This window comes from Chiloscyllium plagiosum, chromosome 5, assembly GCF_004010195.1.
Source record: "Chiloscyllium plagiosum isolate BGI_BamShark_2017 chromosome 5, ASM401019v2, whole genome shotgun sequence".
NCBI classification, from domain to species: Eukaryota; Metazoa; Chordata; class Chondrichthyes; order Orectolobiformes; family Hemiscylliidae; genus Chiloscyllium; species Chiloscyllium plagiosum.
The window spans coordinates 76,362,781-76,383,704 of record NC_057714.1 but is presented as its reverse complement, the minus strand read 5'-3'; the positions used below and the strand labels follow the sequence as shown (position 1 = coordinate 76,383,704).

The 20,924-nt window shown below is 40.4% G+C and overlaps 1 protein-coding gene across 8 annotated transcripts in view; it reads right to left on the bottom strand.

Moving 5' to 3' along the window:
- malrd1 (MAM and LDL receptor class A domain containing 1) overlaps window positions 1-20,924 on the bottom strand; it is a 408,484-nt gene that overhangs the window by 286,939 nt on the left and 100,621 nt on the right. For all 8 annotated transcript variants that reach the window (XM_043690416.1, XM_043690424.1, XM_043690417.1 and 5 more), the window contains 4 exons: window positions 19,606-19,758; window positions 13,384-13,489; window positions 12,622-12,989; window positions 10,908-11,317 (listed from right to left, as the gene is read on the bottom strand). In XM_043690416.1, coding sequence (XP_043546351.1) covers window positions 10,908-11,317; window positions 12,622-12,989; window positions 13,384-13,489; window positions 19,606-19,758 — 1,037 coding nt within the window. The remainder of the gene's footprint in view (window positions 1-10,907; window positions 11,318-12,621; window positions 12,990-13,383; window positions 13,490-19,605; window positions 19,759-20,924) is intronic.

Genomic DNA, 20,924 nt, shown 5'->3' with positions numbered 1-20,924 from the left:
AATACAATCATAGTTGATCTGTTTATATGTTGAATTCCACATTCCCAACTATCCCTGATAAACTTTGATTCCCCTGTCTAAGAAAAATTTTTCCACCTCTAATTTAAGATAGTTTCAAGATGCGGTGGCTACTGAGCTCATCCACTTCTGCACTTCCCCTCATGATTTTATAGGTCCCCGTACCCATTGTGTTATGGTCATTCCAAGAGGGCTAGTGAAACCTCGCCCAGATCCCACACTCAAAACATCAGGGGAGCAGAAAAGTTTCTGAATGACAGGTTTAAAAGGATATGAAGAAAGAGCAGGAAATAGGGGCAAGTGGATTAAAAACAAAAAATGTTAGAGTTCACAAATGGTCAGGCAGCATCCATGGAAAGAAAGCAAGCAACATTTTGAGTCTAGATGGCTCTTCCTCAGAGCTCAGCTCTGTACACATTCTAGCTTCTGCAGTAAGTTGCCCCTATAGGGGCAAGTGGATGCCTGTTTCAAAGAGTACATGGCCTCCTCATGTCGAATTTCCTGAGTCTTCAATCTCCTTAACTTTCCCCACTCCAATGATGTAACTTTATCTGACATATAGCAGAAACCCTACTGGTTTCTTACACAATTTGGTGCAGCAAAGAGCAGTTCTAAGAACATTCCGAATATCGGTTCCTTTGAAAATTCTATATAAACATACATACGTAGTAACTCCAACCTCTCTGAATTCATCCTCAACTGTGCAATTATATGACAATGTAACTTGAAGCTTTTCTTGTCAAGGTCGTGTTAATTAGTCCTACACACTTTAATTATGTAATTACCAGGAGGGAAAACTCTTAAAAAATGTTATCATACAGGAAATTAGTGATACCTTTGCTTGGTAAAACTGCTCTTAATACAGTAATTTATTGTTCTAAACAGCTTAGTTTAATACTATTGACTTAATTATAGTGCCCTCTCTTCAAAATGTATCATGTAGTTAAGATTTGCCACTCAGGATTGTGACTTTTTATTAATCTCCAATGAGGAATACATTGTCTCACACGCACAAGGAGTTTTAGATGGCATAAAATTGGAATAATTAATTTTGAAGATGTGCTTTGTATAAGTAAGGATACAACATTAATATTGAATGCATGGCAGATACTTAGTTATACAGGCTGCACAATAAATTGCCTGAACCAAGGACAAAACTTAAATGATTCATTACTTCATTTTATTCACTCAGTTAATAATTTCCATAGGAGAAAGTGAGGTCTGCAGATGCTGTTCCAGCAATAAAGTTTCAACTAATAATTTCCATAGCATCATTGAATCATAGAATGTTTACAACACAAAGTGAGACCATTCTACCTATTGTATGCTTGCTGGCTTCCTGCAGGAATAAGTCAGATTGTCCTACTCCTGTACATTTCACCAAAGCCCTGCAAATTACTTCTTTTCATGTGTTCATGACCCTTCAAGGTCATCAAACCAAAATGTAAAATCTTCAGAGATGCGGCCTGACTTGGTAAGTATTTCTCCCAATTTTCTGTTTTATTTCGGATTTCCAGTATCAGCAATATTTGTTCCAATGTTAGCTTTTAAAAAGTGTGTTTTATAGGAAAAGTAGGCTTCTATGGAAGTTTTCACAAGAAGCAGGAAGCGTCACTCTTCATGGGGGGTATTGGAAGGATCTAGCGACATGAAAATGTATGAACTGTTACGAGAGTGCTATTCAGACCATAGTACAAAAGATGGCAGGAGGTTATGGCAGTCTGTTTTGTGAAAGACACATGGTGAAGACAGCACTTGCTGCCTATACATAGCTCTGAATGAAAAGACAGTCCCCATAACCTGGGCACTGTTTTGATTCTCCGTTTGTAATGATCCTTTCAATAATATTTACAATCCAAACAAGCTGGGAATATTGTTTATGTGCTGGCTCACAGCACAGTCTGAACCAAATTACAACATTTGTCTGCTCTAAGCAAGAATTCTCAGAGTTTCAAACCCAATGGCTGCTGGATGGACTTCATAGAATCCCTACAGTGCAGATGGAGGCTACTCAGCCCACGCTGACCCACTAAAGAGCATCCCACCCAGACTTGCCTCATTCCTGTAACCCCATATTTAGCCTGGGTAATCCATCAGCCTGTACATCTTTTGAATATGGGAGGAAACTGGTGCACCCAGCAGAAAACCATACAGGCATAGGGAGAATGTGCACTCTCTACACAAACAGTCACCCAAGACTGGAATCAAACCAAGATTTCTGGTTTTGTGAGGCAGCAATGCTAACCACTGAGCCACCGAACCACCCCAACTCCAACACATCCTGCTCTGGCTTTCACATTAATAGATTCCATTGTAATATAACTATGACTACAGATAATGGAACACCTGGAAAATAACATACTTGAAAAAAATCTTTTGGATCATGTAACATTCCTTTGAGCAATTGGAACTTGCTTGAGTTGTATAGAAGCATAAGGCCATACAGCACAGATTGGGTCCTTTGGCCCATTGAGTCTGCACCAACCTATCTACCCTAATCCCAGTTTCCAGCACTTGGCCCATAAACTTCCATGCATGACATATCAATTACTCATCCTGATAGTTTTTTCAAAGTTGTGAGGTTTCCTGCCTCTACTCTCCTCCCAGTCAGTGCATTAGTGATTCCCAACCTTTTTCCTCAAATCCCAACTTAAACCACCTGTCTTTCACTTAAAATTATGCCTCCTCATTATTGACCCTTCAACAAAGGCTTTCTATCCATCCTGTCCTCCTCATCTTATACACCTCAATCAGATCGCCCCGCAGCCTTCTCTACTCAAGGAAAATCAATCCAACTCTATCCAGCCTCTTTCATGGCTGAAATGCTCTAACCCAGGCAAAATCCAGGTGAATCTTCTGTGCAACCCCTTTGTTGCAATCACATCCTTCCTATAGTGCAGTGACTAGAACAGTGCACAGTACTCCAGCTGTCATCAAAGCAAAGTTTTGAACAGCTCCAACATAAGCTTCCTACTCTTATAATCTATGCCATGACTGATTTGCCCTGTGTGTCTTCTTAATTACTCTAGTTATCTGTTCTGCAAGCACGCCAGGATCTCTCTGTCCTTCTGAGCTTCTAAATGTCCTGCCAATGATTGAGTATTCCATTGTCTTCTTACTTCTTCTAAAGTGTAACACCTCACAATTTTCAGTGTTAAATTGCATCTATCACTGAGCTGCTCATCTGACCAACCACTTTCTGTAAGCTGAGACCTTCCTTCTCAATGTAAACCACACGGTCAATCTTTGTGTCATTCGCAAACTTACTTGTCATCTCTTCCTCTCTCTCAATGAACCCAGCACGGAACCCACCTCCCCCACTCCTGCCCCACCTCGTGGTACATCATTGAACACGAACCTCCTGTCACACAAACTGTCTCCTACCACCACCTTCTGTGTCCTGCCTTTAAGACAACTTTGGATCCATCTTGCCAAGTTAACCAGGACCCCATCTGCTTCATGTTCTTTCACATAATGTTTCAGCAAATCATCTATTCAATATCAAACATTTCACTAATATTTGTTGCTTCACACATGTCCTTATGCTTTAATGTATATCACTTGTGCAGGGAAGCCTCAAGATGATTGTAAAACACATCAGGAGATTGTTCTCATCAAAATAAATTGAAATTGCAAACTGACTAATTAAAGCAGACAAGCAGTTATAATTGTGGATTATATTTATTAGGTAGCTAGTCCACTAAATCACAATATAATACGATTCACTATTTAGCCACATAACTGCTGGGGCCATTACCTTTCCTCAGAGAGGTTTTACTACTGAAATGCTGGCATTTATCAGTTTCATTCCAAAACATCTTTGGCATCAAATACAAAATACAAGGCTAAAATACAAGCATGTAACATGTGGGTCCAGCATTACATTTATTTAAAAGCTATTTAAAAGCCTTACACATTCAAAAAGAATCAGAGGATATTACTGCGATGCAGATGTGAACTATTTTACTGACCTTTTAGAGACCTACAGTTCTTTGAACTCCCATTTAAAGGAAAATATGAAGGAAGCAAATATATCACACCACAGAAATTACATTTCAGCAAACATCCCGTCTTGAAAATAAGCAAACAAGAAATACATTTCCTCAGAAGAAATGCTGTGAAGAGAGTAGATCATTCAATTCATGGTCCTTTGCAAACCTGCTGTTTTTCACACTCATAGATACTTCAGAAATCATTACCTTCAATAAGACTGTGAATGTGTTTTTTGTTTTATTAGATTAGATTACTTACAGTGTGGAAACAGGCCCTTAAGGACCAATTATAAAAATATTTAATTAGAATGGTAAATATTATGATTTAACATCAACTTGGCTTTCATTATGGGTCAGTATTATTTTAAATGTGACAGGGTAATATAATGTATATTCAACCACCTTGATCATAATATTCAAGTAATATAATCTATATTCAACCACGTTTATCATATTACTCAGGTAATATAATGTACATTAAACCACCTTGATCATATCCAGAAAGATAATATTTTAAGAGGTTGACCATTACAGGCAGTCTGAGAACTAGTGAGAAAAGAATAAAAAATGATGGACTTATATCAGTTTGAATTCAAGCAAGTAATCATGGACAGAGTTTCATACCCTTACAAAAACTGTGAATGTTGGAAGCAATTTTCTTTTAAGATGGTACTTTGTAAATGACACCACAGAACCCAATTTTGTGCACTGCATACTAATTAAGGAGAAAATGCACAAATACAATTGATCTAAAAATGTGTTGGGAATTTCTGAATGTGTTTAGATAAGAAAATTAGCCTTTATGTACTTTCATATTATACCAGATTTCTCCATATGCTTCACAGTTAGTAAATTACTCCTATTATTTTTGTGTAAATGGTTTTCTGGCACAGTGGGTAGTGTTCCTGGCTCTGAGCGAGATGCTCCAGTTTCAAATTCCATTCCAAGACCTCCAAGTTGTGGATGTGACATGGGTAGAGAGATTGATTATTATCCTGTCAATTTTTCTAATCTGTCATGCAGGCAGTAAAAGCAGGAAAGTCTCCCAGTCAACCATGTTTTATGTGGAGTGGTGCCCTCAACTTGTTACCTATGGAAAATAAGTCAGCAACTTGTTCCAGGAGAAACTAGCTATAGCAACAAACAAAGAATGTGCTTAGCTTTGTCTGTCTCATGCACCACTGGGTATGGGAAGAGGCAAGAATTCATTCTGGTTTTATGGTCAGGCATTGGAGATAAATTTGCACAGAACAAATTCCCACAGACAATAAAAGATAGCTACCTGGTTAAATTATCTGTCATTTGTATAATACAACAAATTATTGTCAAACTAAAATGAGAAGATACTTCCAGTGTAAAATGTACTTTAATAATATATTATTAACATGGACAGATTTAAAGATTGCAGCTTTATTTAGATTGGATGAGCCAAAATGTTGATTTGGTCCTCACTTATTTTTATTTGGTCTTCACTCAGAGTGTTCTTTATCATAGTATCCCTACAGTGCAGAAAGAGACCATTTAGCCTATTGAGTATGCACTGACCTTCCAAATAGCATCCCACTCATACCCAACCCCCCATCCAATTCCCATAACCATGCCCAGCCACCTCCCCCCCCCCCTCCCCTCCACCAATACCATCACTCCCTCTTTCCCATGGTTAATCACCTAACCTGCACATCCTTGGAGACTATGGGGCAATTTAGCATGGCCAATGCACCTAACCCGCACATCTTTCGACCATGAAAGGAAACCAGAGCACCCAGCCAAAACTCTCTCAGACATGGGGAGAAGGTACAAACTCCACACAGATAGTCACCCAAGGATAGAATCAAACCCAAGTCCTTGGCTCTGCAAAGGCAGCAGTGCTAACCACTGAGCCACTGGGCCCACCCTTCATGTATCTTGATTATCCTTGTTGTTCCTTTTTCCCTTTGAACTTAAAGGGAAAGGATTGGAATAGACATAAAAATATTTGTGGATCCCACCAAAACAATAAGACATTGAGCTACAATTTATCATTACTGGGATAAAGGCAATTTCAAATAAATCTCATTGGGAACAGCATGACTCATTTCAAAGAAACATTAAAGTCAAGTTTGTTCCACCAGTGAACAGAAACTGCTTTGTAATTGATTTTCTACTGTCATCAAAATGAGGTAGTGGTGCTCACTGTGAAACTAACAATTTGTACTGTTATTGCAATGTGAGATGTATTTTTAAACTTTTTATGAGCTATCTGTAAATGACATACATATACAAGTTCAAAACCATCATGAATTTCAACTATAACCATCAACGAAACTGCAAAAGGTTGAGCTGGCAGCCTTTCATATATTATTTTAATCCAAGCCTCGGTCATATCTACATTCCCAGGGTCTACTCAGGAGCAATTGTGATGATCAATCTTAATTCATTGCATAAGATATTCCCATTATTAATGTCAAATTTGAAAAGAGTCATGCTATTTTCACACTGCAATAAAATATTTCAGTGGGCCTTTGTAATTATGTTCAGAAAATGCATTGAAGACTTCATAGATCTGTACACAATTACATTTGTATTAAGTACATCACAGAATATCTTGCATGTATTTATCAGGAGTATAATGCACTGGATAACTATCAATGAATTCCTATTGGAGAATCAGGCTCAGGTGACAGTATAATTGATTCAGTGTGCTCTTTTTTGTCATTGAAATCAATTTTGGGGTAATAAGGAAATAGTAAAGCAGCATTAGAATGGGTGACAGGAGTTGAGACGGCTAACACCAGCTTAGAACTAAGCTCTACAATACTGTCATGTCCAATTGTCAATGATGTTCAATAGTTAAGCCACAAGCAGTCGAAGGAGGAGGCTTCATAAACATTGCTATTCCTCAATGATGATAGGAAAATACTGAAGATTTTCAGTTATCTTCAGCTAGGGGTACAGACTGGATGGAAAATACTGCCCCCTGTAAAAACGCCATCCCATTCTCCCAATTCCTTCGACTCCGCCGCATCTGCTCCCAGGAGGACCAGTTCCAAAAACGCACAACCCAGATGGCCTCCTTCTTCAAGGACCGCAATTTCCCCCCCAACGTGGTCGACGATGCCCTCCACCGCAACTCTTCCACTTTCCGCTCCTCCGCCCTTGAGCCCCGCCCCTCCAACCGCCACCAGGACAGAACCCCACTGGTCCTCACCTACCACCCCACCAATCTCCATGTTGAGCGCATCATCCGCCGTCATTTCTGCCACCTCCAAACGGACCCCACCACCAAGGATATATTTCCCTCCCCTCCCCTATCAGCATTCCGTAAAGACCACTCCCTCCGTGACTCCGCTTCTTTTGTTCTTCAGGAATGAGGAAAGTTTGTCTAGCAGGCTAAGATAAAAGGTAGGGAGGAGGGACTTGGGGGAGGGGCGTCGGAGATGTGATAGGTGGAAAGAGGTCAAGGTGAGGGTGATAGGTCAGACTGTGGTGGGGGCGGAGAGGTCGGGAAGAAGATCTCAGGTTAGGAAGGCGGTGCTGAATTTGATGGATTTGACTGAGACAGGCTGGGGGGAGGGGAAATGAGGAAACTGGTGAAATCTGAGTTCATCCCTTGTGGTTGGAGGGTTCCGCTCCCACCCCAGTCTGACCTATCACCCTCACCTTGACCTCTTTCCACCTATCACATTTCCGACGTCCCTCCCCCAAGTCCCTCCTCCCTACCTTTTATCTTAGCCTGCTGGACAAACTTTCCTCATTCCTGAAGAAGGGCTTATGCCCGAAACGTCGATTCTCCTGTTCCCTGGATGCTGCCTGACCTGCTGCGCTTTTCCAGCAACACATTTTCAGCTCAGTACAGACTGGATGATCCATCTTCATTTCCTCTTGCGGTTCACACCACTCATCAGTTAATTTGATTCAGTCTTCAAGATATTATAAAGTAACTGAGACAACTGGATCTAAAAATAGCACTGGGTCCTGGCAGAAGTCCTCACTGTAGTGCTGAAGATCTGTGCTGCGTAACTTACTACATTCTAGTGCAATGACAACACTAGGGAAAGGTGATGGCCGAATGGTATTATCCCTAGACCTATTAATCCAGGGATCCAGGTAATGTCCTCAGGACCCAGGTTTGAATCCCCAGCATGGCAGATGGTGCGACTTGAGTTCAATTAAAATCTGGAAAATTAAGAGTCTAATGATGACCATGAAACAATAATTGATTATCAGGGGAGAAACCTATCTGGTTCATGAGGAAAAGGAGCTGTTATTCTTAACTGGTCTGGCCATCATGTGACTATAAATCCAAATGTGATTAATTCTCAAGTACAGAATAGGCAATAAATGCTGGCCGAGCCTGCAATGCCAATGTCCCAATAATTTAAAAATAACTAACATCTAGCTGACAATGTGAAATATTACCAAATATTTCCGATCCACAAAAAGCAAGACAAATAAAACTTGATCAGTCTACTCTCAATCATCAGCAAAGTGATAGAAAGTATTGTTGATAGTGCTATCAGGAGCCAGCTACCAGTAATCTGCACAACAATGTCAGTTTGGGATTCACCAGGAGCACTTAGGAACTCCCCTCCCAACAGCACTGTAGATGTTCCCTCTCACCAGATGGACTGCAGTGGTTCAAGAAAGCAACTCATTACCAACTTCTCAAAGCAATGAGAGGCATGCAGCAAAGGCAGTCCCCCAGTTAGCAGTACTTATGTCTTGTATTAAAGTACAAAAACCTTGACTCTCGATCACATGACAGCCTTAGATCAAACACGGACATTAGAGTTGAATTCCAGCGGTCAGATGATGCAACAGCAACTGCCCTTAACAGCAAAGTGGTATTCAACTAAGAGTTTCATTAAAGAGCTTAGGTAATATTAAAATAATGGTCAGGGAGATGGGGTGAGGATAAACCTGAACTGATTAGAATTACATCCAATAAAAGGGAAGATGGCTGAAGTTCTATAGAACAGTCTCCAAGGCCAAATCCTACTGCTTCATCAATGACAATCATAAAGTCAGCAGAAAGGATAAGTCGCCCAATATTCAGCTCCATTCACAATTCTTCAGATATTGAATCAATGTGATTAATGTTGCTAAATTCTGAAATCATTAACATTCATGCTATAACTATTTGTCTCCACAAACGCAACCTGACCTACTGAGTGTTTTTTTTTCATTTTTGTTTACTTTTTCAATGTTGACCTGCATCACAGGAACTGAGAAAAAAAAACAACTTAATGCTGCCTGCTTTTTCTATTATAAAGCCAGTACTAGGGTCAATAATGTATCAATGACAATATATCTGGACAGAGCAAATATTATGTAAAATATCTACTCTGTTTAATTATCTTTCCTACATTAATTCACAATAATATTCACGTAATTTCACCACTTTCTACCCTGTCTCAACCCACCTGCTACTGAAAACCTAATTCATCCTTTTATGACCTCTGACTATCCCAAAGCATACTGCAGACATGTCATCTTCCATGAACAAGCCTCAGACTTCCAACATGTTTTATTCACTCATCCCAGCCCTATATTGGCTGCTGATCCAGCAATGCCAATTTTTAAAAATTCTTATCCTTCTGTTCAAATTCCTCCATGGGCTCACTTCTCCTAATTTCCCGAGCCTACTCCAGTTCCTAAAGTTCTGGGAAAAATTCATTACTCAAACCCTGGCTATTACCACCTGCCCTCCCCACATTTCTCCCAAATTCAGTAGATAAACCATTAGCCTTTTGGGTCCTAGACTTTCCCTGTAAATGTCACTGTCTCTCCCCGTTTCTTGGTTCCTTTAAAATGCCTCTTAAAATTCTCTGACCTAGCTTTACAATTGCGTCATCTGGCTCATTGGCTATTTTCATTTATTTATTTATGATGCATTGATTTTCTCGAGATGGATGGTGACATTTTCTCCATAAGCTTTGAAACCCTGCCAATTGGAGGAAGTAATGGCTTGGTGGTATTGATCACTCGACGATTAATCCAGAAATTCAGCTAATGTTCAGGGGACCTGGTTTCAAATCCCACCATGGCAGATAGTGGAATTTGAATTCAATAAAGAATTTGGAATTTAGAGTCTAAAGTTGACCATGAAACCATTGTCGATTGTCAGAAAAATCCATCTGGATTCACTAATTCACTTTAGGGAAGGAAACTGCCATCCTTACCTGGTCTGGCTTACACGTGACTCCTGACACACAGCAATGTGGTTGACCCTTAACTGCCCTCTGGATAATTGGGGATGGACAATAGATGTTGGCCTAGCCAGTGATTCACACATCCCGTGAGTGAATTTAAAAAAAACATGCTGAAATGGTGGTCAGAGTGCACTTGGTATGGGAAATAGACACCCAGCTATGAATATCCTTGAAGTGGCCAATTAAATGCAAGATGTTTTTGTTGGAGCTAGCAAATATCATAAGACAGACTAGCACAGCTCAGTACAAATGTCTAACAACCAACAGAAAGAAATTAGTGCTACCACATGCGTACAAAAGCTTTTTAATATTTTTAATAAAAATATTAATGTATCTCCTGAGGTAGTGTTTTCCTGCTGTGGTGATGCTATAATTCAAAAGCCTTTTAAAGAGTATTGTAAAAACTAATATGTTCCAGACACAAAAAGCTACAGTATATCAAACATAATTAAATATGATCTATTGATCTTTTATAAAAATTAACGTAGATAGCAACATTCATGCAGCAAAATGTCCAAAGGTGCTACAGAGGAGAATTATAAATAAAATCTTGACACCAAACTACATAAAATTTCAGTTCAGATGGCCAAACACTTGGTCAGAGGTAGGGTTTAAGAAACATCTTTAAAGGAAGAAAGTAAGGTAGTAAGACAGGGAGGCTTAAGGAAAGAATTCCAGGAATTTTATATTAAGTAACTGTGCTTACCTGGAATGGTTGTGAACTATTGATAAAAAGCATCTCTCTGAGCCATAAGTCACCATGGTTACCATATCGTGCCCAAAGTTGCTCTCCCTTTGTGTTGCGGAATGTCCTTTTGTGAACAGCCAACTTAAAAATCTGTTTTCCAAACATGTGATAATGGAAACGGAAGATACAGGTTTTGTTAACTGTGGCATCCAAGATTGGACTGAGGAGAACAGCTGTATTTCCAAATTGTTGATCAGACGCCTCGATGTAAAGGTAAGTGCCTTCTGCTGTCCCCAGTGTGTGATCTTTTGATGGCCCTGTGTTGATTGTCGATGTTTGTCCCTTATTTCTAGTCCAGTCAAAATCATCTTCTTTAGCTTGCTGCCAGTTACATGACCCATTTTCAAAATTGCAAAGCAAATCATTAGCTGCAGAATGCAGGAAATAAACGATTAACTACTTGAATATATAACCATGTACAGGCATAGGAAATTACTTACTAATGTTAGTCACAATAAAACTTTGTACATAGATTTACCTGCATCATTAGATCACTCCAATCTACTATTCCAAATGATAAAACTGAAAATTATGAGGGACATGGATAGGGTAAATAGGCAAAGTCTTTTCCCTGGGGTCGGGGAGTCCCGAATTAGAGGGATTTAGGGTGAGAGGGGAGAGATATAAAAGAGACCGAGGGGGAAACTTTTTCACACATAGGGTGGTACGTGTATGGAATGAGCTGCCAGAGGAAGTGGTGGAGGCTGGTACAATTGCAACATTTAAGAGGCATTTGGATGGGTATATGAATAGGAAGGGTTTGGAGAGACATGGGCCAGGTGCTGGCAGGTGGGATTAGATTGGGTTGGGATATCTGATCGGCATGGATGTGTTGGGCTAACGGGTCTGTTTCCATGCTGTACATCTCTATGACTCTATGACAAGTATTTTCCTGCCTTTCTATAGGTATCTGTATGATGTTGATGTTAAGTGATCAAGTAAAACATGTATCATTGTTTCAGTCAGCCTTATATACCTCCCTGAATTTATATTTCATGAATATTGTGGTTAAAAGCAGGGTTATCAATGTATAAGTATCCAGTGGGTGACCCAGTTATTAGGGAATAGTGTAGGAGAAGATATTCAGGCAAATCCTTCATGCTTCAAAGAATTTCAGCAGCTCAAATCCTAGAAGCTGTGTGTTTGGTACCAACCAACCCCCTGATAAAGTGGTGTGGTCAATGAAATTTATGAATTCTGACAACCAGGGTCATTGCTGATTCATGTCAAGCTTTGCCAGCACTGGCCACACAGCCTTCACACAGCCACCCATCCAGACTAAGGTAACATTTGGAGCCATCTTTCCTCATTCTAATGCAGGTGATTTCTTTATTTTGGAGAGGGATGGAGAGCTGTTACAGACGTTGATTGAAGGTTCTGCCCTGAACAAGGCTCTGCAGAAATTGTTGGGAAAGTACAACACCCAGCATATCATATTTGAGTACTGACCTAATTCCCAATTCATTAGCCACATTGTTGCCTGAATAACAAAAGGCAAGTCATAATTTAACTAATGATAATTATCGTCATTAGAAAATATTAGCTGAAGAATAATAAATCTGTAGACATTTGTATGTGTAAAGGACTCTATACAAATATTCTTTCCATGTTAAACACAAATGTCCCAAATGAGCAACATTGGTCTTGAGCAGAATTCTCAAGTTCTACTTACCACAGTTGTCTTCATCAGAACCATCACCACAGTCATCTATAAGGTCACACAATTGTAACCGGTCAATGCAAGCTCTGGTCTCTTTACACCAGAATTGGTTAGTGTCTTCACAGATATCTACAGCTGGTGGAAGGGAGCAGTTGACAAATGTGATATCATCCATTGCTGCCACACCATCATAAATGCTCAGACTGACTTTCACTAGTGTAAGACGAAAGGATCGTGTTAGTCGCCCAAGCTGAACAGAGCCTTGCAACCACTGATTGTATTGAGTATTGTAAGTCCGCCACACCACAGTACGAGTTGGCACACCATCGATCACCAAGTACATTTTCGCTGCCCCCACAGCCTGTCCATAATTATAATACCTATTGGAGATATCAAATATTAAGGAATTTGTTCAGACATTAAAAATGGTCAAGAGATAACCACTCAATATTGATTAAAGTATGACACTATGATTAGTCAGTAAGAAGCTGGTTTGGGGAAATTGCTTTCAAAATTGTATGCATTATCATAGAATTTTATCTTAAATATTGTCATAGTGAATAAAAGGTGAATTAGGTGAATTTATTAGGTGAATCTATGGGTGTATAGGTGAAAATAATTATCCATATACACAGACATATATAAAACTTCCAAACATGAAGTGTTTTAGATCAAATAATAATTTTCAATGAATGTGGCTCAGAGACCTGATGCTTTCAAAAGAATCAGCTCCACATTCTGTCAAATCATCATGACTTTGAAATGATTTCTTACCAAAAATGCATGGTACAGCCTGTTCCTGACTGACTTAACTGGGGACTTTTCAGTTCTGCAATCTGAAAAAGATTGCTCTCGTTGTTCAAAATAAACATGAAATGTCCTGAAAACGAAATCAAGATAATTCTAAATATGAAAAAGTAACATTTACATCACCACAACACGCTGCACTTATACAAGGGACTTTAACATATTAGAACATCTCAAGAGTGTTTCAAGTGTATGACACGGGAGCAACACAAGGTGCATATATTTTCCAGCCTCTGAACAATGTGAGCATTGAATAGAAAGTTAGGAAACTAGATCAGAATGGCAATGTTGAGATTCTCAATGGCAAGAATAAAAAGTCTGATTCTCCAACCAACTAAGAATATCATTAGTTAGCAGTGAGAGGTCTATTTGCATCTATTTGCATGCATTAACATCCCATTATTGGTTAATCGTGCCTCATTTTTATGCAATTTCCCATTCTACCACCTACCGGATAGTAATTAGATGGTGACAATACCCAATACGAAAACCAGTGGATCCAAAATGTTCAGTTAAAAGCAGGGCACTTCAAGAAGAATGTGGATGTAGGAAGATGTACTTGAATGGTACTTGTGATAATGGAATTTCATTTACATGGAAAATGAGGGAATTCTTCATCTGAGATCAGAAGAGATGAAAGGAAGATTTGATAGTAGGTTTCAAAATCAGGAAGTTAAGGAAAAATAAATTAAGTAAAGGACAAGTGTTTCTAAAGACGGAAGGAATCAGAACCAAAGCACACAGAATTAAAGTGATGTGAAAATAACCATGAGTCACATTAGAATAAACTTACTATAAAAAAAAATGGTGATCTAGATGCACTCTAAAATGGTATTTCAAGCAGATTCAGTAGTAACTTAGAAAAAAGACCTGGATAAGCATCTGAAGATGATAGAATGGAAAGGCCTTGGGTCAGGAGCAAGGGCAGTGAGAGTAACTGGATTGCTGTTCAAAGAACTGACAGAGGCAAGATGAGTCAATTGGCCTTTTTTTATTGCCTTGTTGTTATTTTACTAGTAGCTCTTAAGTGACTAAAAAGGATAAGACATAAATTGCAGAATCACAGAGTGTTATTGTGCAGAAGGAGACCATTTAGTCCATTGGCCTGATGAAGGGCTTTTGCCTGAAACGTCGATTCCCCTGCTCCTTGGATGCTGCCTGACCTGTTGTGCTTTTCCAGCACTGCACTGTCGACATTTAGTCCATTGTGTCTACTTGGCTCTCCAAATGAGCACCATGACTTTGTGCCTTTGAGTTGCTGTTTTCCCATTGTGTTGCACATTTCTTTCTGTTCGAATAAGAATCTTAGCTGTCTTGAATTGAATCTGACCCTAACACACTGCCAGGCAGTGCATTCTAAACCTCAACCATGCACTCAACCATTTTTTCCACATCAGATTTAATTCTCTTTCAAAACACTTTAAACATGTGCTGCTTTGTTTTTGATACTTTTATGAGTTGGAATAGTCTCATCCTTTTTACTCTGTTCAGACCTCTCATGACTGTGAAAATGTATATCAAACCTGCTTTCAGGAGTGGGTTAAAATCCCATCATGTCAAATGGTAGAATTTAATTCATCTAATAAAATCTGGAAGTGAAAATTAGTTTTGGTGATTGTGACCACGAACCTGTCACTAATTGTTAGAAAAACCTACCTGGTTCAGTAAACTCCTTTGGGGTAGAAATCTGCCTCCTTACCTGGACAGTCCTACATGTAATTCCATATCCATATTGTGTGGCTGACTTTTATTTGCCCTCTGAAATGGCCTAGCAAGCCACTCAGCTCAAGAGCAATTCGTGATAGGCAATAAATATGGCCTTTGACAGCAATGCACTTTTTCATGAAAGAATTAATAAAACGAAACATTTCCTTCAAGGATCGAAGATTCAAAGTAAGACAGGTGTCCAGAGTTAACAGAACTATGGATGACCATTTCAGTAGCACATAAGCAGGGATGGAGAGGAGACAGACGATGCTGCATGTGTGAAGGTGGATGCTCTCAATGGGAGAGAAGATCTGGAGTTTGAAGCTCAACTCAGGGCCAAAAAGATGCTGACATTTCTGCTGCTCAGTCTTAGCCTGTAACAATAGCCAGGGAAGGAGAGGGAATTGATGAACTGATTGGGACAGTAACTGAAGACCTTGATTTGAAGCTACCAATCACCATCAATACTCCTTTGAAACTAATGGAATCTCCAAGAGTTCACTTTTGTACAATTAATTACTGAAATCAAGGGATGATTTCAGCAATTGTACATTTCCCTCCAGACTGATATATCCAGTAGAAATCAATCAGCTGATTAAGATTTTATCTTTTATTTAATTAGCCTCTCTCTAAAAACCATTGTAAAAGTTACAAGCTATTGACTGTGATTGATAAAGGCTCAGTGCCAAGAACTAGACACAATAGTTGAGGCCGAACCAGTGATAATAAAGGATCCATAATCAGTTTCTTGCTTTATACTCTGTGCCTAGATATTTGAAATTCCATATGCCTTTTTAACTACTTTATCAAACTGCCTGCCACTTTGACAATTTGTGCAAGTATTTCCCACATTTCTCTTTTGGTGCACAGTAAAAGCAAAGTCATAGTAGCATGACCAGACTATAGGGCTGCACTTTCGAGAGAGACAACCGTTGATGGTTTAATCTAAGGGTAACTGCACCTCAGGTCAGGGGTGAGGTTGAGAATGTGAGGCCTTCATGGTACCCTCAGCCAGTGTAGGAACCAAACCCACATCACTCCATATTGTGAACCAGCCATCCAGCAACTGAGCTAACTAACTCCTATTTGCCAAAATCCTAGTGGACCATAGGCCTCTCTCTCATTAGGGTCAGGAACTGGTATGGTTTAACATCAGGGTAAGCATGCCTGAGGTGAGTAGAGACATTGAGAGATTGTCCTGGAATTAAACCCATGCTATTGGCATTACTCTGCATCAAAAACCAATCATCGAGCCAACCTTAGTGAGAAAGAAGTTGATGGGTTCCACATTATTTGAGACAAACGCGGAGATGGGTAAGGAAGTTTAAGAAAAAGTTTATCATGGAAAAAAGGGACAGAGGATTTTATTTGTATTTCATGGAATAGTGAGCAATTCTGACAGAGGAAAACAAGGCAAAATAGAAGATAATATGGTCCAGTTACAATACCAGTGTGTGCTATACATATCAAATGTATAGTTCTTGAAGTTGCCCAATATAAATTCTAGTAATCTACAACAGATAAGTTAGTGTATATCAGAGAGTCATAGAGATGTACAGCATGGAAACAGGCCCTTCGGCCCAACCCGTCCATGCTGACCAGACATCCCAACCCAATCTAGTCCCATATCCCTCCAAACTCTTCCTATTCATATGCCCATCCAAATGCCTCTTAAATGTTGCAATTGTACCAGCTTCCACCACTTGCTCTGGCAGTTCATTCCATATACGTACCACCCTCTGTGTGAAAATGTTGCCCCACAGGTCTCTTTTATATCTTTCCCTTCTCACCCTAAACCAATGCCCTCTCGTTCTGGACTCCCCGACCCCAAGGAAAAGACTTTGTCTATTTATTCTATCCATGCCCTTCAAAATTTTGTAAACCTTTGTAAGGTCACCCCTCAGCCTCCAACGCTCCAGGAGAAACAGCCCCAGCCTGTCCAGCCTCTCCCTATAGCCCAAATCCTCCATCCCTAGCAACATCCTTGTGAATCTTTTCTGAACACTTTCAAGTTTCACAACATCTTTCCGATAGGAAGGAGACCAGAATTGCACGCAATGTTCCAACAGTGGCCTAACCAATGACTGGTACAGCCACAACACGATGTCCCAACTCCTGTACTCAATACTCTGACCAATAAAAGAAAGCATACCAAACGCCTTCTTCACTATCCTACTTACCTGCGACTCCACTTTCAAGGAGCTATGAACCTGCACTCCAAGGTCTCTTTGTTCGGCAACACTCCCTAGGACCTTACCATTAAGTGTATAAGTCATGCTAAGATTTGCTTTCCCAAAGCTAGTTCTCCCTGTATTCCATGAGATCTAACCTTGCTAACCAGTCTCCCATGGGAAACCTTGTCGAACACCTTAATGAAGCCCTCATCAATCCTCTTTGTTACTTCTTCAAAAAACTCAATCAAGTTTGTGAGACATGATTTCCCATGCACAAAGCCATGTTGACTATCCCTAATCAGTCCTTGCCTTTCCAAATACATATACATCCTGTCCCTCAGGATTCCCTGCAACAACTTACCCACCACCGACGTCAGACTCACCAGTCTATAGTTCCCTGGCTTGTCCTTACCACTCTTCCTAAAAGTGGCACCACGTTAGCCAACCTCCAGTCTTCTAGCACCTCACCTGTGCCTATTGATGATACAAATATCTCAGCAAGAGGTCCAGCAATCACTTCTCTAGCTTCCCACAGAGTTCTAGGGTACACCTGATGAGATCCTGGGGATTTATCCACCTTTATGCATTTCAAGACATCCAGCACTTCCTCTTTTGTAAAATGGACATTTTGCAAAGTGTCACCATCTATTTCCCTACTTTTTATATCTTCCATATCCTTTTCCACATCAAATACTGATGCAAAATACTTGTTCAGTATCTCCCCCATTTTTGCATCTCCACACAAAGGCTGCCTCGCTGATCTTTGAGGGGCCCTATTCTCTCCCTAGTTACCCTTTGTCCTTAATGTATTTGTAAAAACCCTTTGAATTCTTCTTAATTCTATTTGCCAAAGCTATCTCATGTCCCCTTTTAGCCCTCCTGATTTCTCTCTCAAGTATACTCCTAATGCCTTTATACACTTGTAAGGATGTGGTGAAAAGTTATTTGTATTTTGGGTATAATTCTTCATCAGAACTGGCTGACCTAAATGCTGTGGAATTCTAGAATCATTAAATCCCTATAGCATGGAAACGGGCCATTTGGCCCAACAAATCCACACCAACCCTCCAAAGAGTAACCCTCCCTGACCCATTCCCCAGCTCTATTATTCTACATTTACCCCTGACTAATGCAACTCACCTACATATCCTTGAACACTATGGGGCAATTTAGCATGGCTAATTCACCTGGCCTGCAAATCTTTGGATTATGGGAGGAAACTGGAGCAGCCGGAGGAAACCCATGCAGACATGGGGAGAATGTGCAAACTCCACACAGACAGTCACCCAAGGCAGGAATCAAACCCGGATCTCTGGCAATGTGAGGCAGTAGTGCTAACCACTGAGCCACTGTTTTGCGCAGAGTGATGATGGACTATGCTGTGTATCTAATAACAACTGATGCATAGAGAAGCCTATGACATGTGTGCCACTAAAGCAACATGGTAAACATGGTTATAAATTAGTCCATAAGACTATAAGATATAGGAGCAGAATTAGGTCATTCGACCAATTGAATCTTCTCCGCAATTCCACCACAGCTGATTTATTTCTTAACCTTATTCGCCTGCCTACTCCCTTTAGCCTTTGATTGTTTTACAATCAAGAATTTATCTATCTCTGTCTTAAGTACTCAATTATTTGGCCTCCACAGTGTACTGTGGCAATGTGTTCCACAGATTCACTACTCTCTGACTGAAAAAACTCCTCATCTCAGTTCTAAAGTCATCTCTTCATGCTGAGGCTGAGCCCTCAGGTCTTGGTCTCTCCTACTAGTGGAAACATCTTCTCCACATCCACTCCATCCATGCCTCTCAGTACTCTGTAAATTTCAATCATCCTTTTAAACTCCATTGAATACAGACCCGGAGTCCTCATACAACAAGTTCTTCATCCCTGAGATCAAAGCAATATTCAAAATAATTTGGCAGAACTTGCCTTGTCTGCTTATCAAATACTGTACAGTGTTTGTGCTTCCAACATTTTCTCTAAGACAAACTTGATTTTCTTGAAGAGAGCCACCACCTGACTCCCAAAACCAGATAAAGTAAAATAGTTAGAAAACAAGTGAAACAATCATTTGCGTTAGGTTATTAGTTCAGATAAAAGCAAAGATACTTTAGTTCAGCCACAGCTGAAAGAAAGAAAAATGAAAAGAATTCTGAAGATTGTTGAGAAATCATCAAAATGTTCCTCAGCAAACCTGACAGCCGGTTTGATGGATAAGAAATGGAGGTGGGCAAGGATCAGAATTAACCAAATTATGCAAAGCAACAAAACTCTAAAGATCTTCCACAATGAATTCCTACCATCAGCTGTATGAGTTGTGTGATCTTGAGCAGGTGCCTGATTCTTGATATTTGGAGGTAAAGCAATGCTTGAGCTTCTGATCCAATCAAAGTTATCATTAGATAAATTCTCAAACCAGCCACAACTATTTTCTTCAAAAGTACACACTGAATCTGAAATAAACAAACAAGTTAGTAATGTTATTTTCTTGTGCACATTACTGGTATAATTTGCTGTATAATATTTCTAGTTCCTCCTTTTAGCTTTTCTTCAAAGCTCAGCACATCACAATTGCCAAGTTCAAAAGACAAACTGCAACAGATGGGTTCAACACATAAAACATTTCAGTTCAAACCTAGCATGGGCTTTTGGAGGTTTTCCTCTTTCTTATTCTAGTCCTTGGTGGGTTAGGTTCCTCCAACAGCTGCTAATAATATCACAGATGAGGAATTCCTGGCGTGTATACAGAATAGATATGTGGAACAGTCCATCTTCCGCAGCTACACTGGCACCACCCCCTACCTTTTCCTCTGCTACACTGATGACTGTATCGGCGCTACCTCGTGCTCCCACGAGGAGGTTGAACAGTTCATCCACTTTACTAAGACTTTCCACCCTGACCTCAAATTTACCTGGACCATCTCAGACTCCTCCCTCTCCTTCCTAGACCTCTCCATTTCTATCTCGGGCGACCAACTCAACACGGATATTCACTATAAACCAACCGACTCCCACAGCTTCCTAGATTACACCTCCTCCCACCCTGCCCCCTGTAAAAACACCATGCCATATTCCCTATTCCTTCGCCTCCACTGCATCTGCTCCCAGGAGGACCAATTCCAATACCGAACAACCCAGATGGCCTCCTTCTTCAAAGACCGCTATTTCCCCTCAGACGTGGTTGACGATGCTCTCCACCGTATCTCCTTCACTTCCCGCTCCTCCGCCCTTGAACTCTGCCCCTCCAATTGCCACCAGGACAGAACCCTACTGGTCCTCACCTACCACCCCACCAACCTCCAGATACATCATATCATCCTTCGTCATTTGCGCCACCTCCAAACAGACCCCATCACCAAGGATATATTTCCCTCCCCTCCCCTATCAGCATTACAGAAAGACCACTCCCTCCGCGACTCCCTTGTCAGGTCCACACCCCCCACCAACCCAACCTCCACTCCCGGCACCTTCCCCTGCAATCGCAAGAAATGCAAAACTTGTGCCCACACCTCCCCACTCACTTCCCTCCAAGGCCCAAGGGATCCTTCCATATCCATCACAAATTCACCTGCACCTCCACACACATCATTCACTGCATCCGCTGCACCCGATGTGGCCT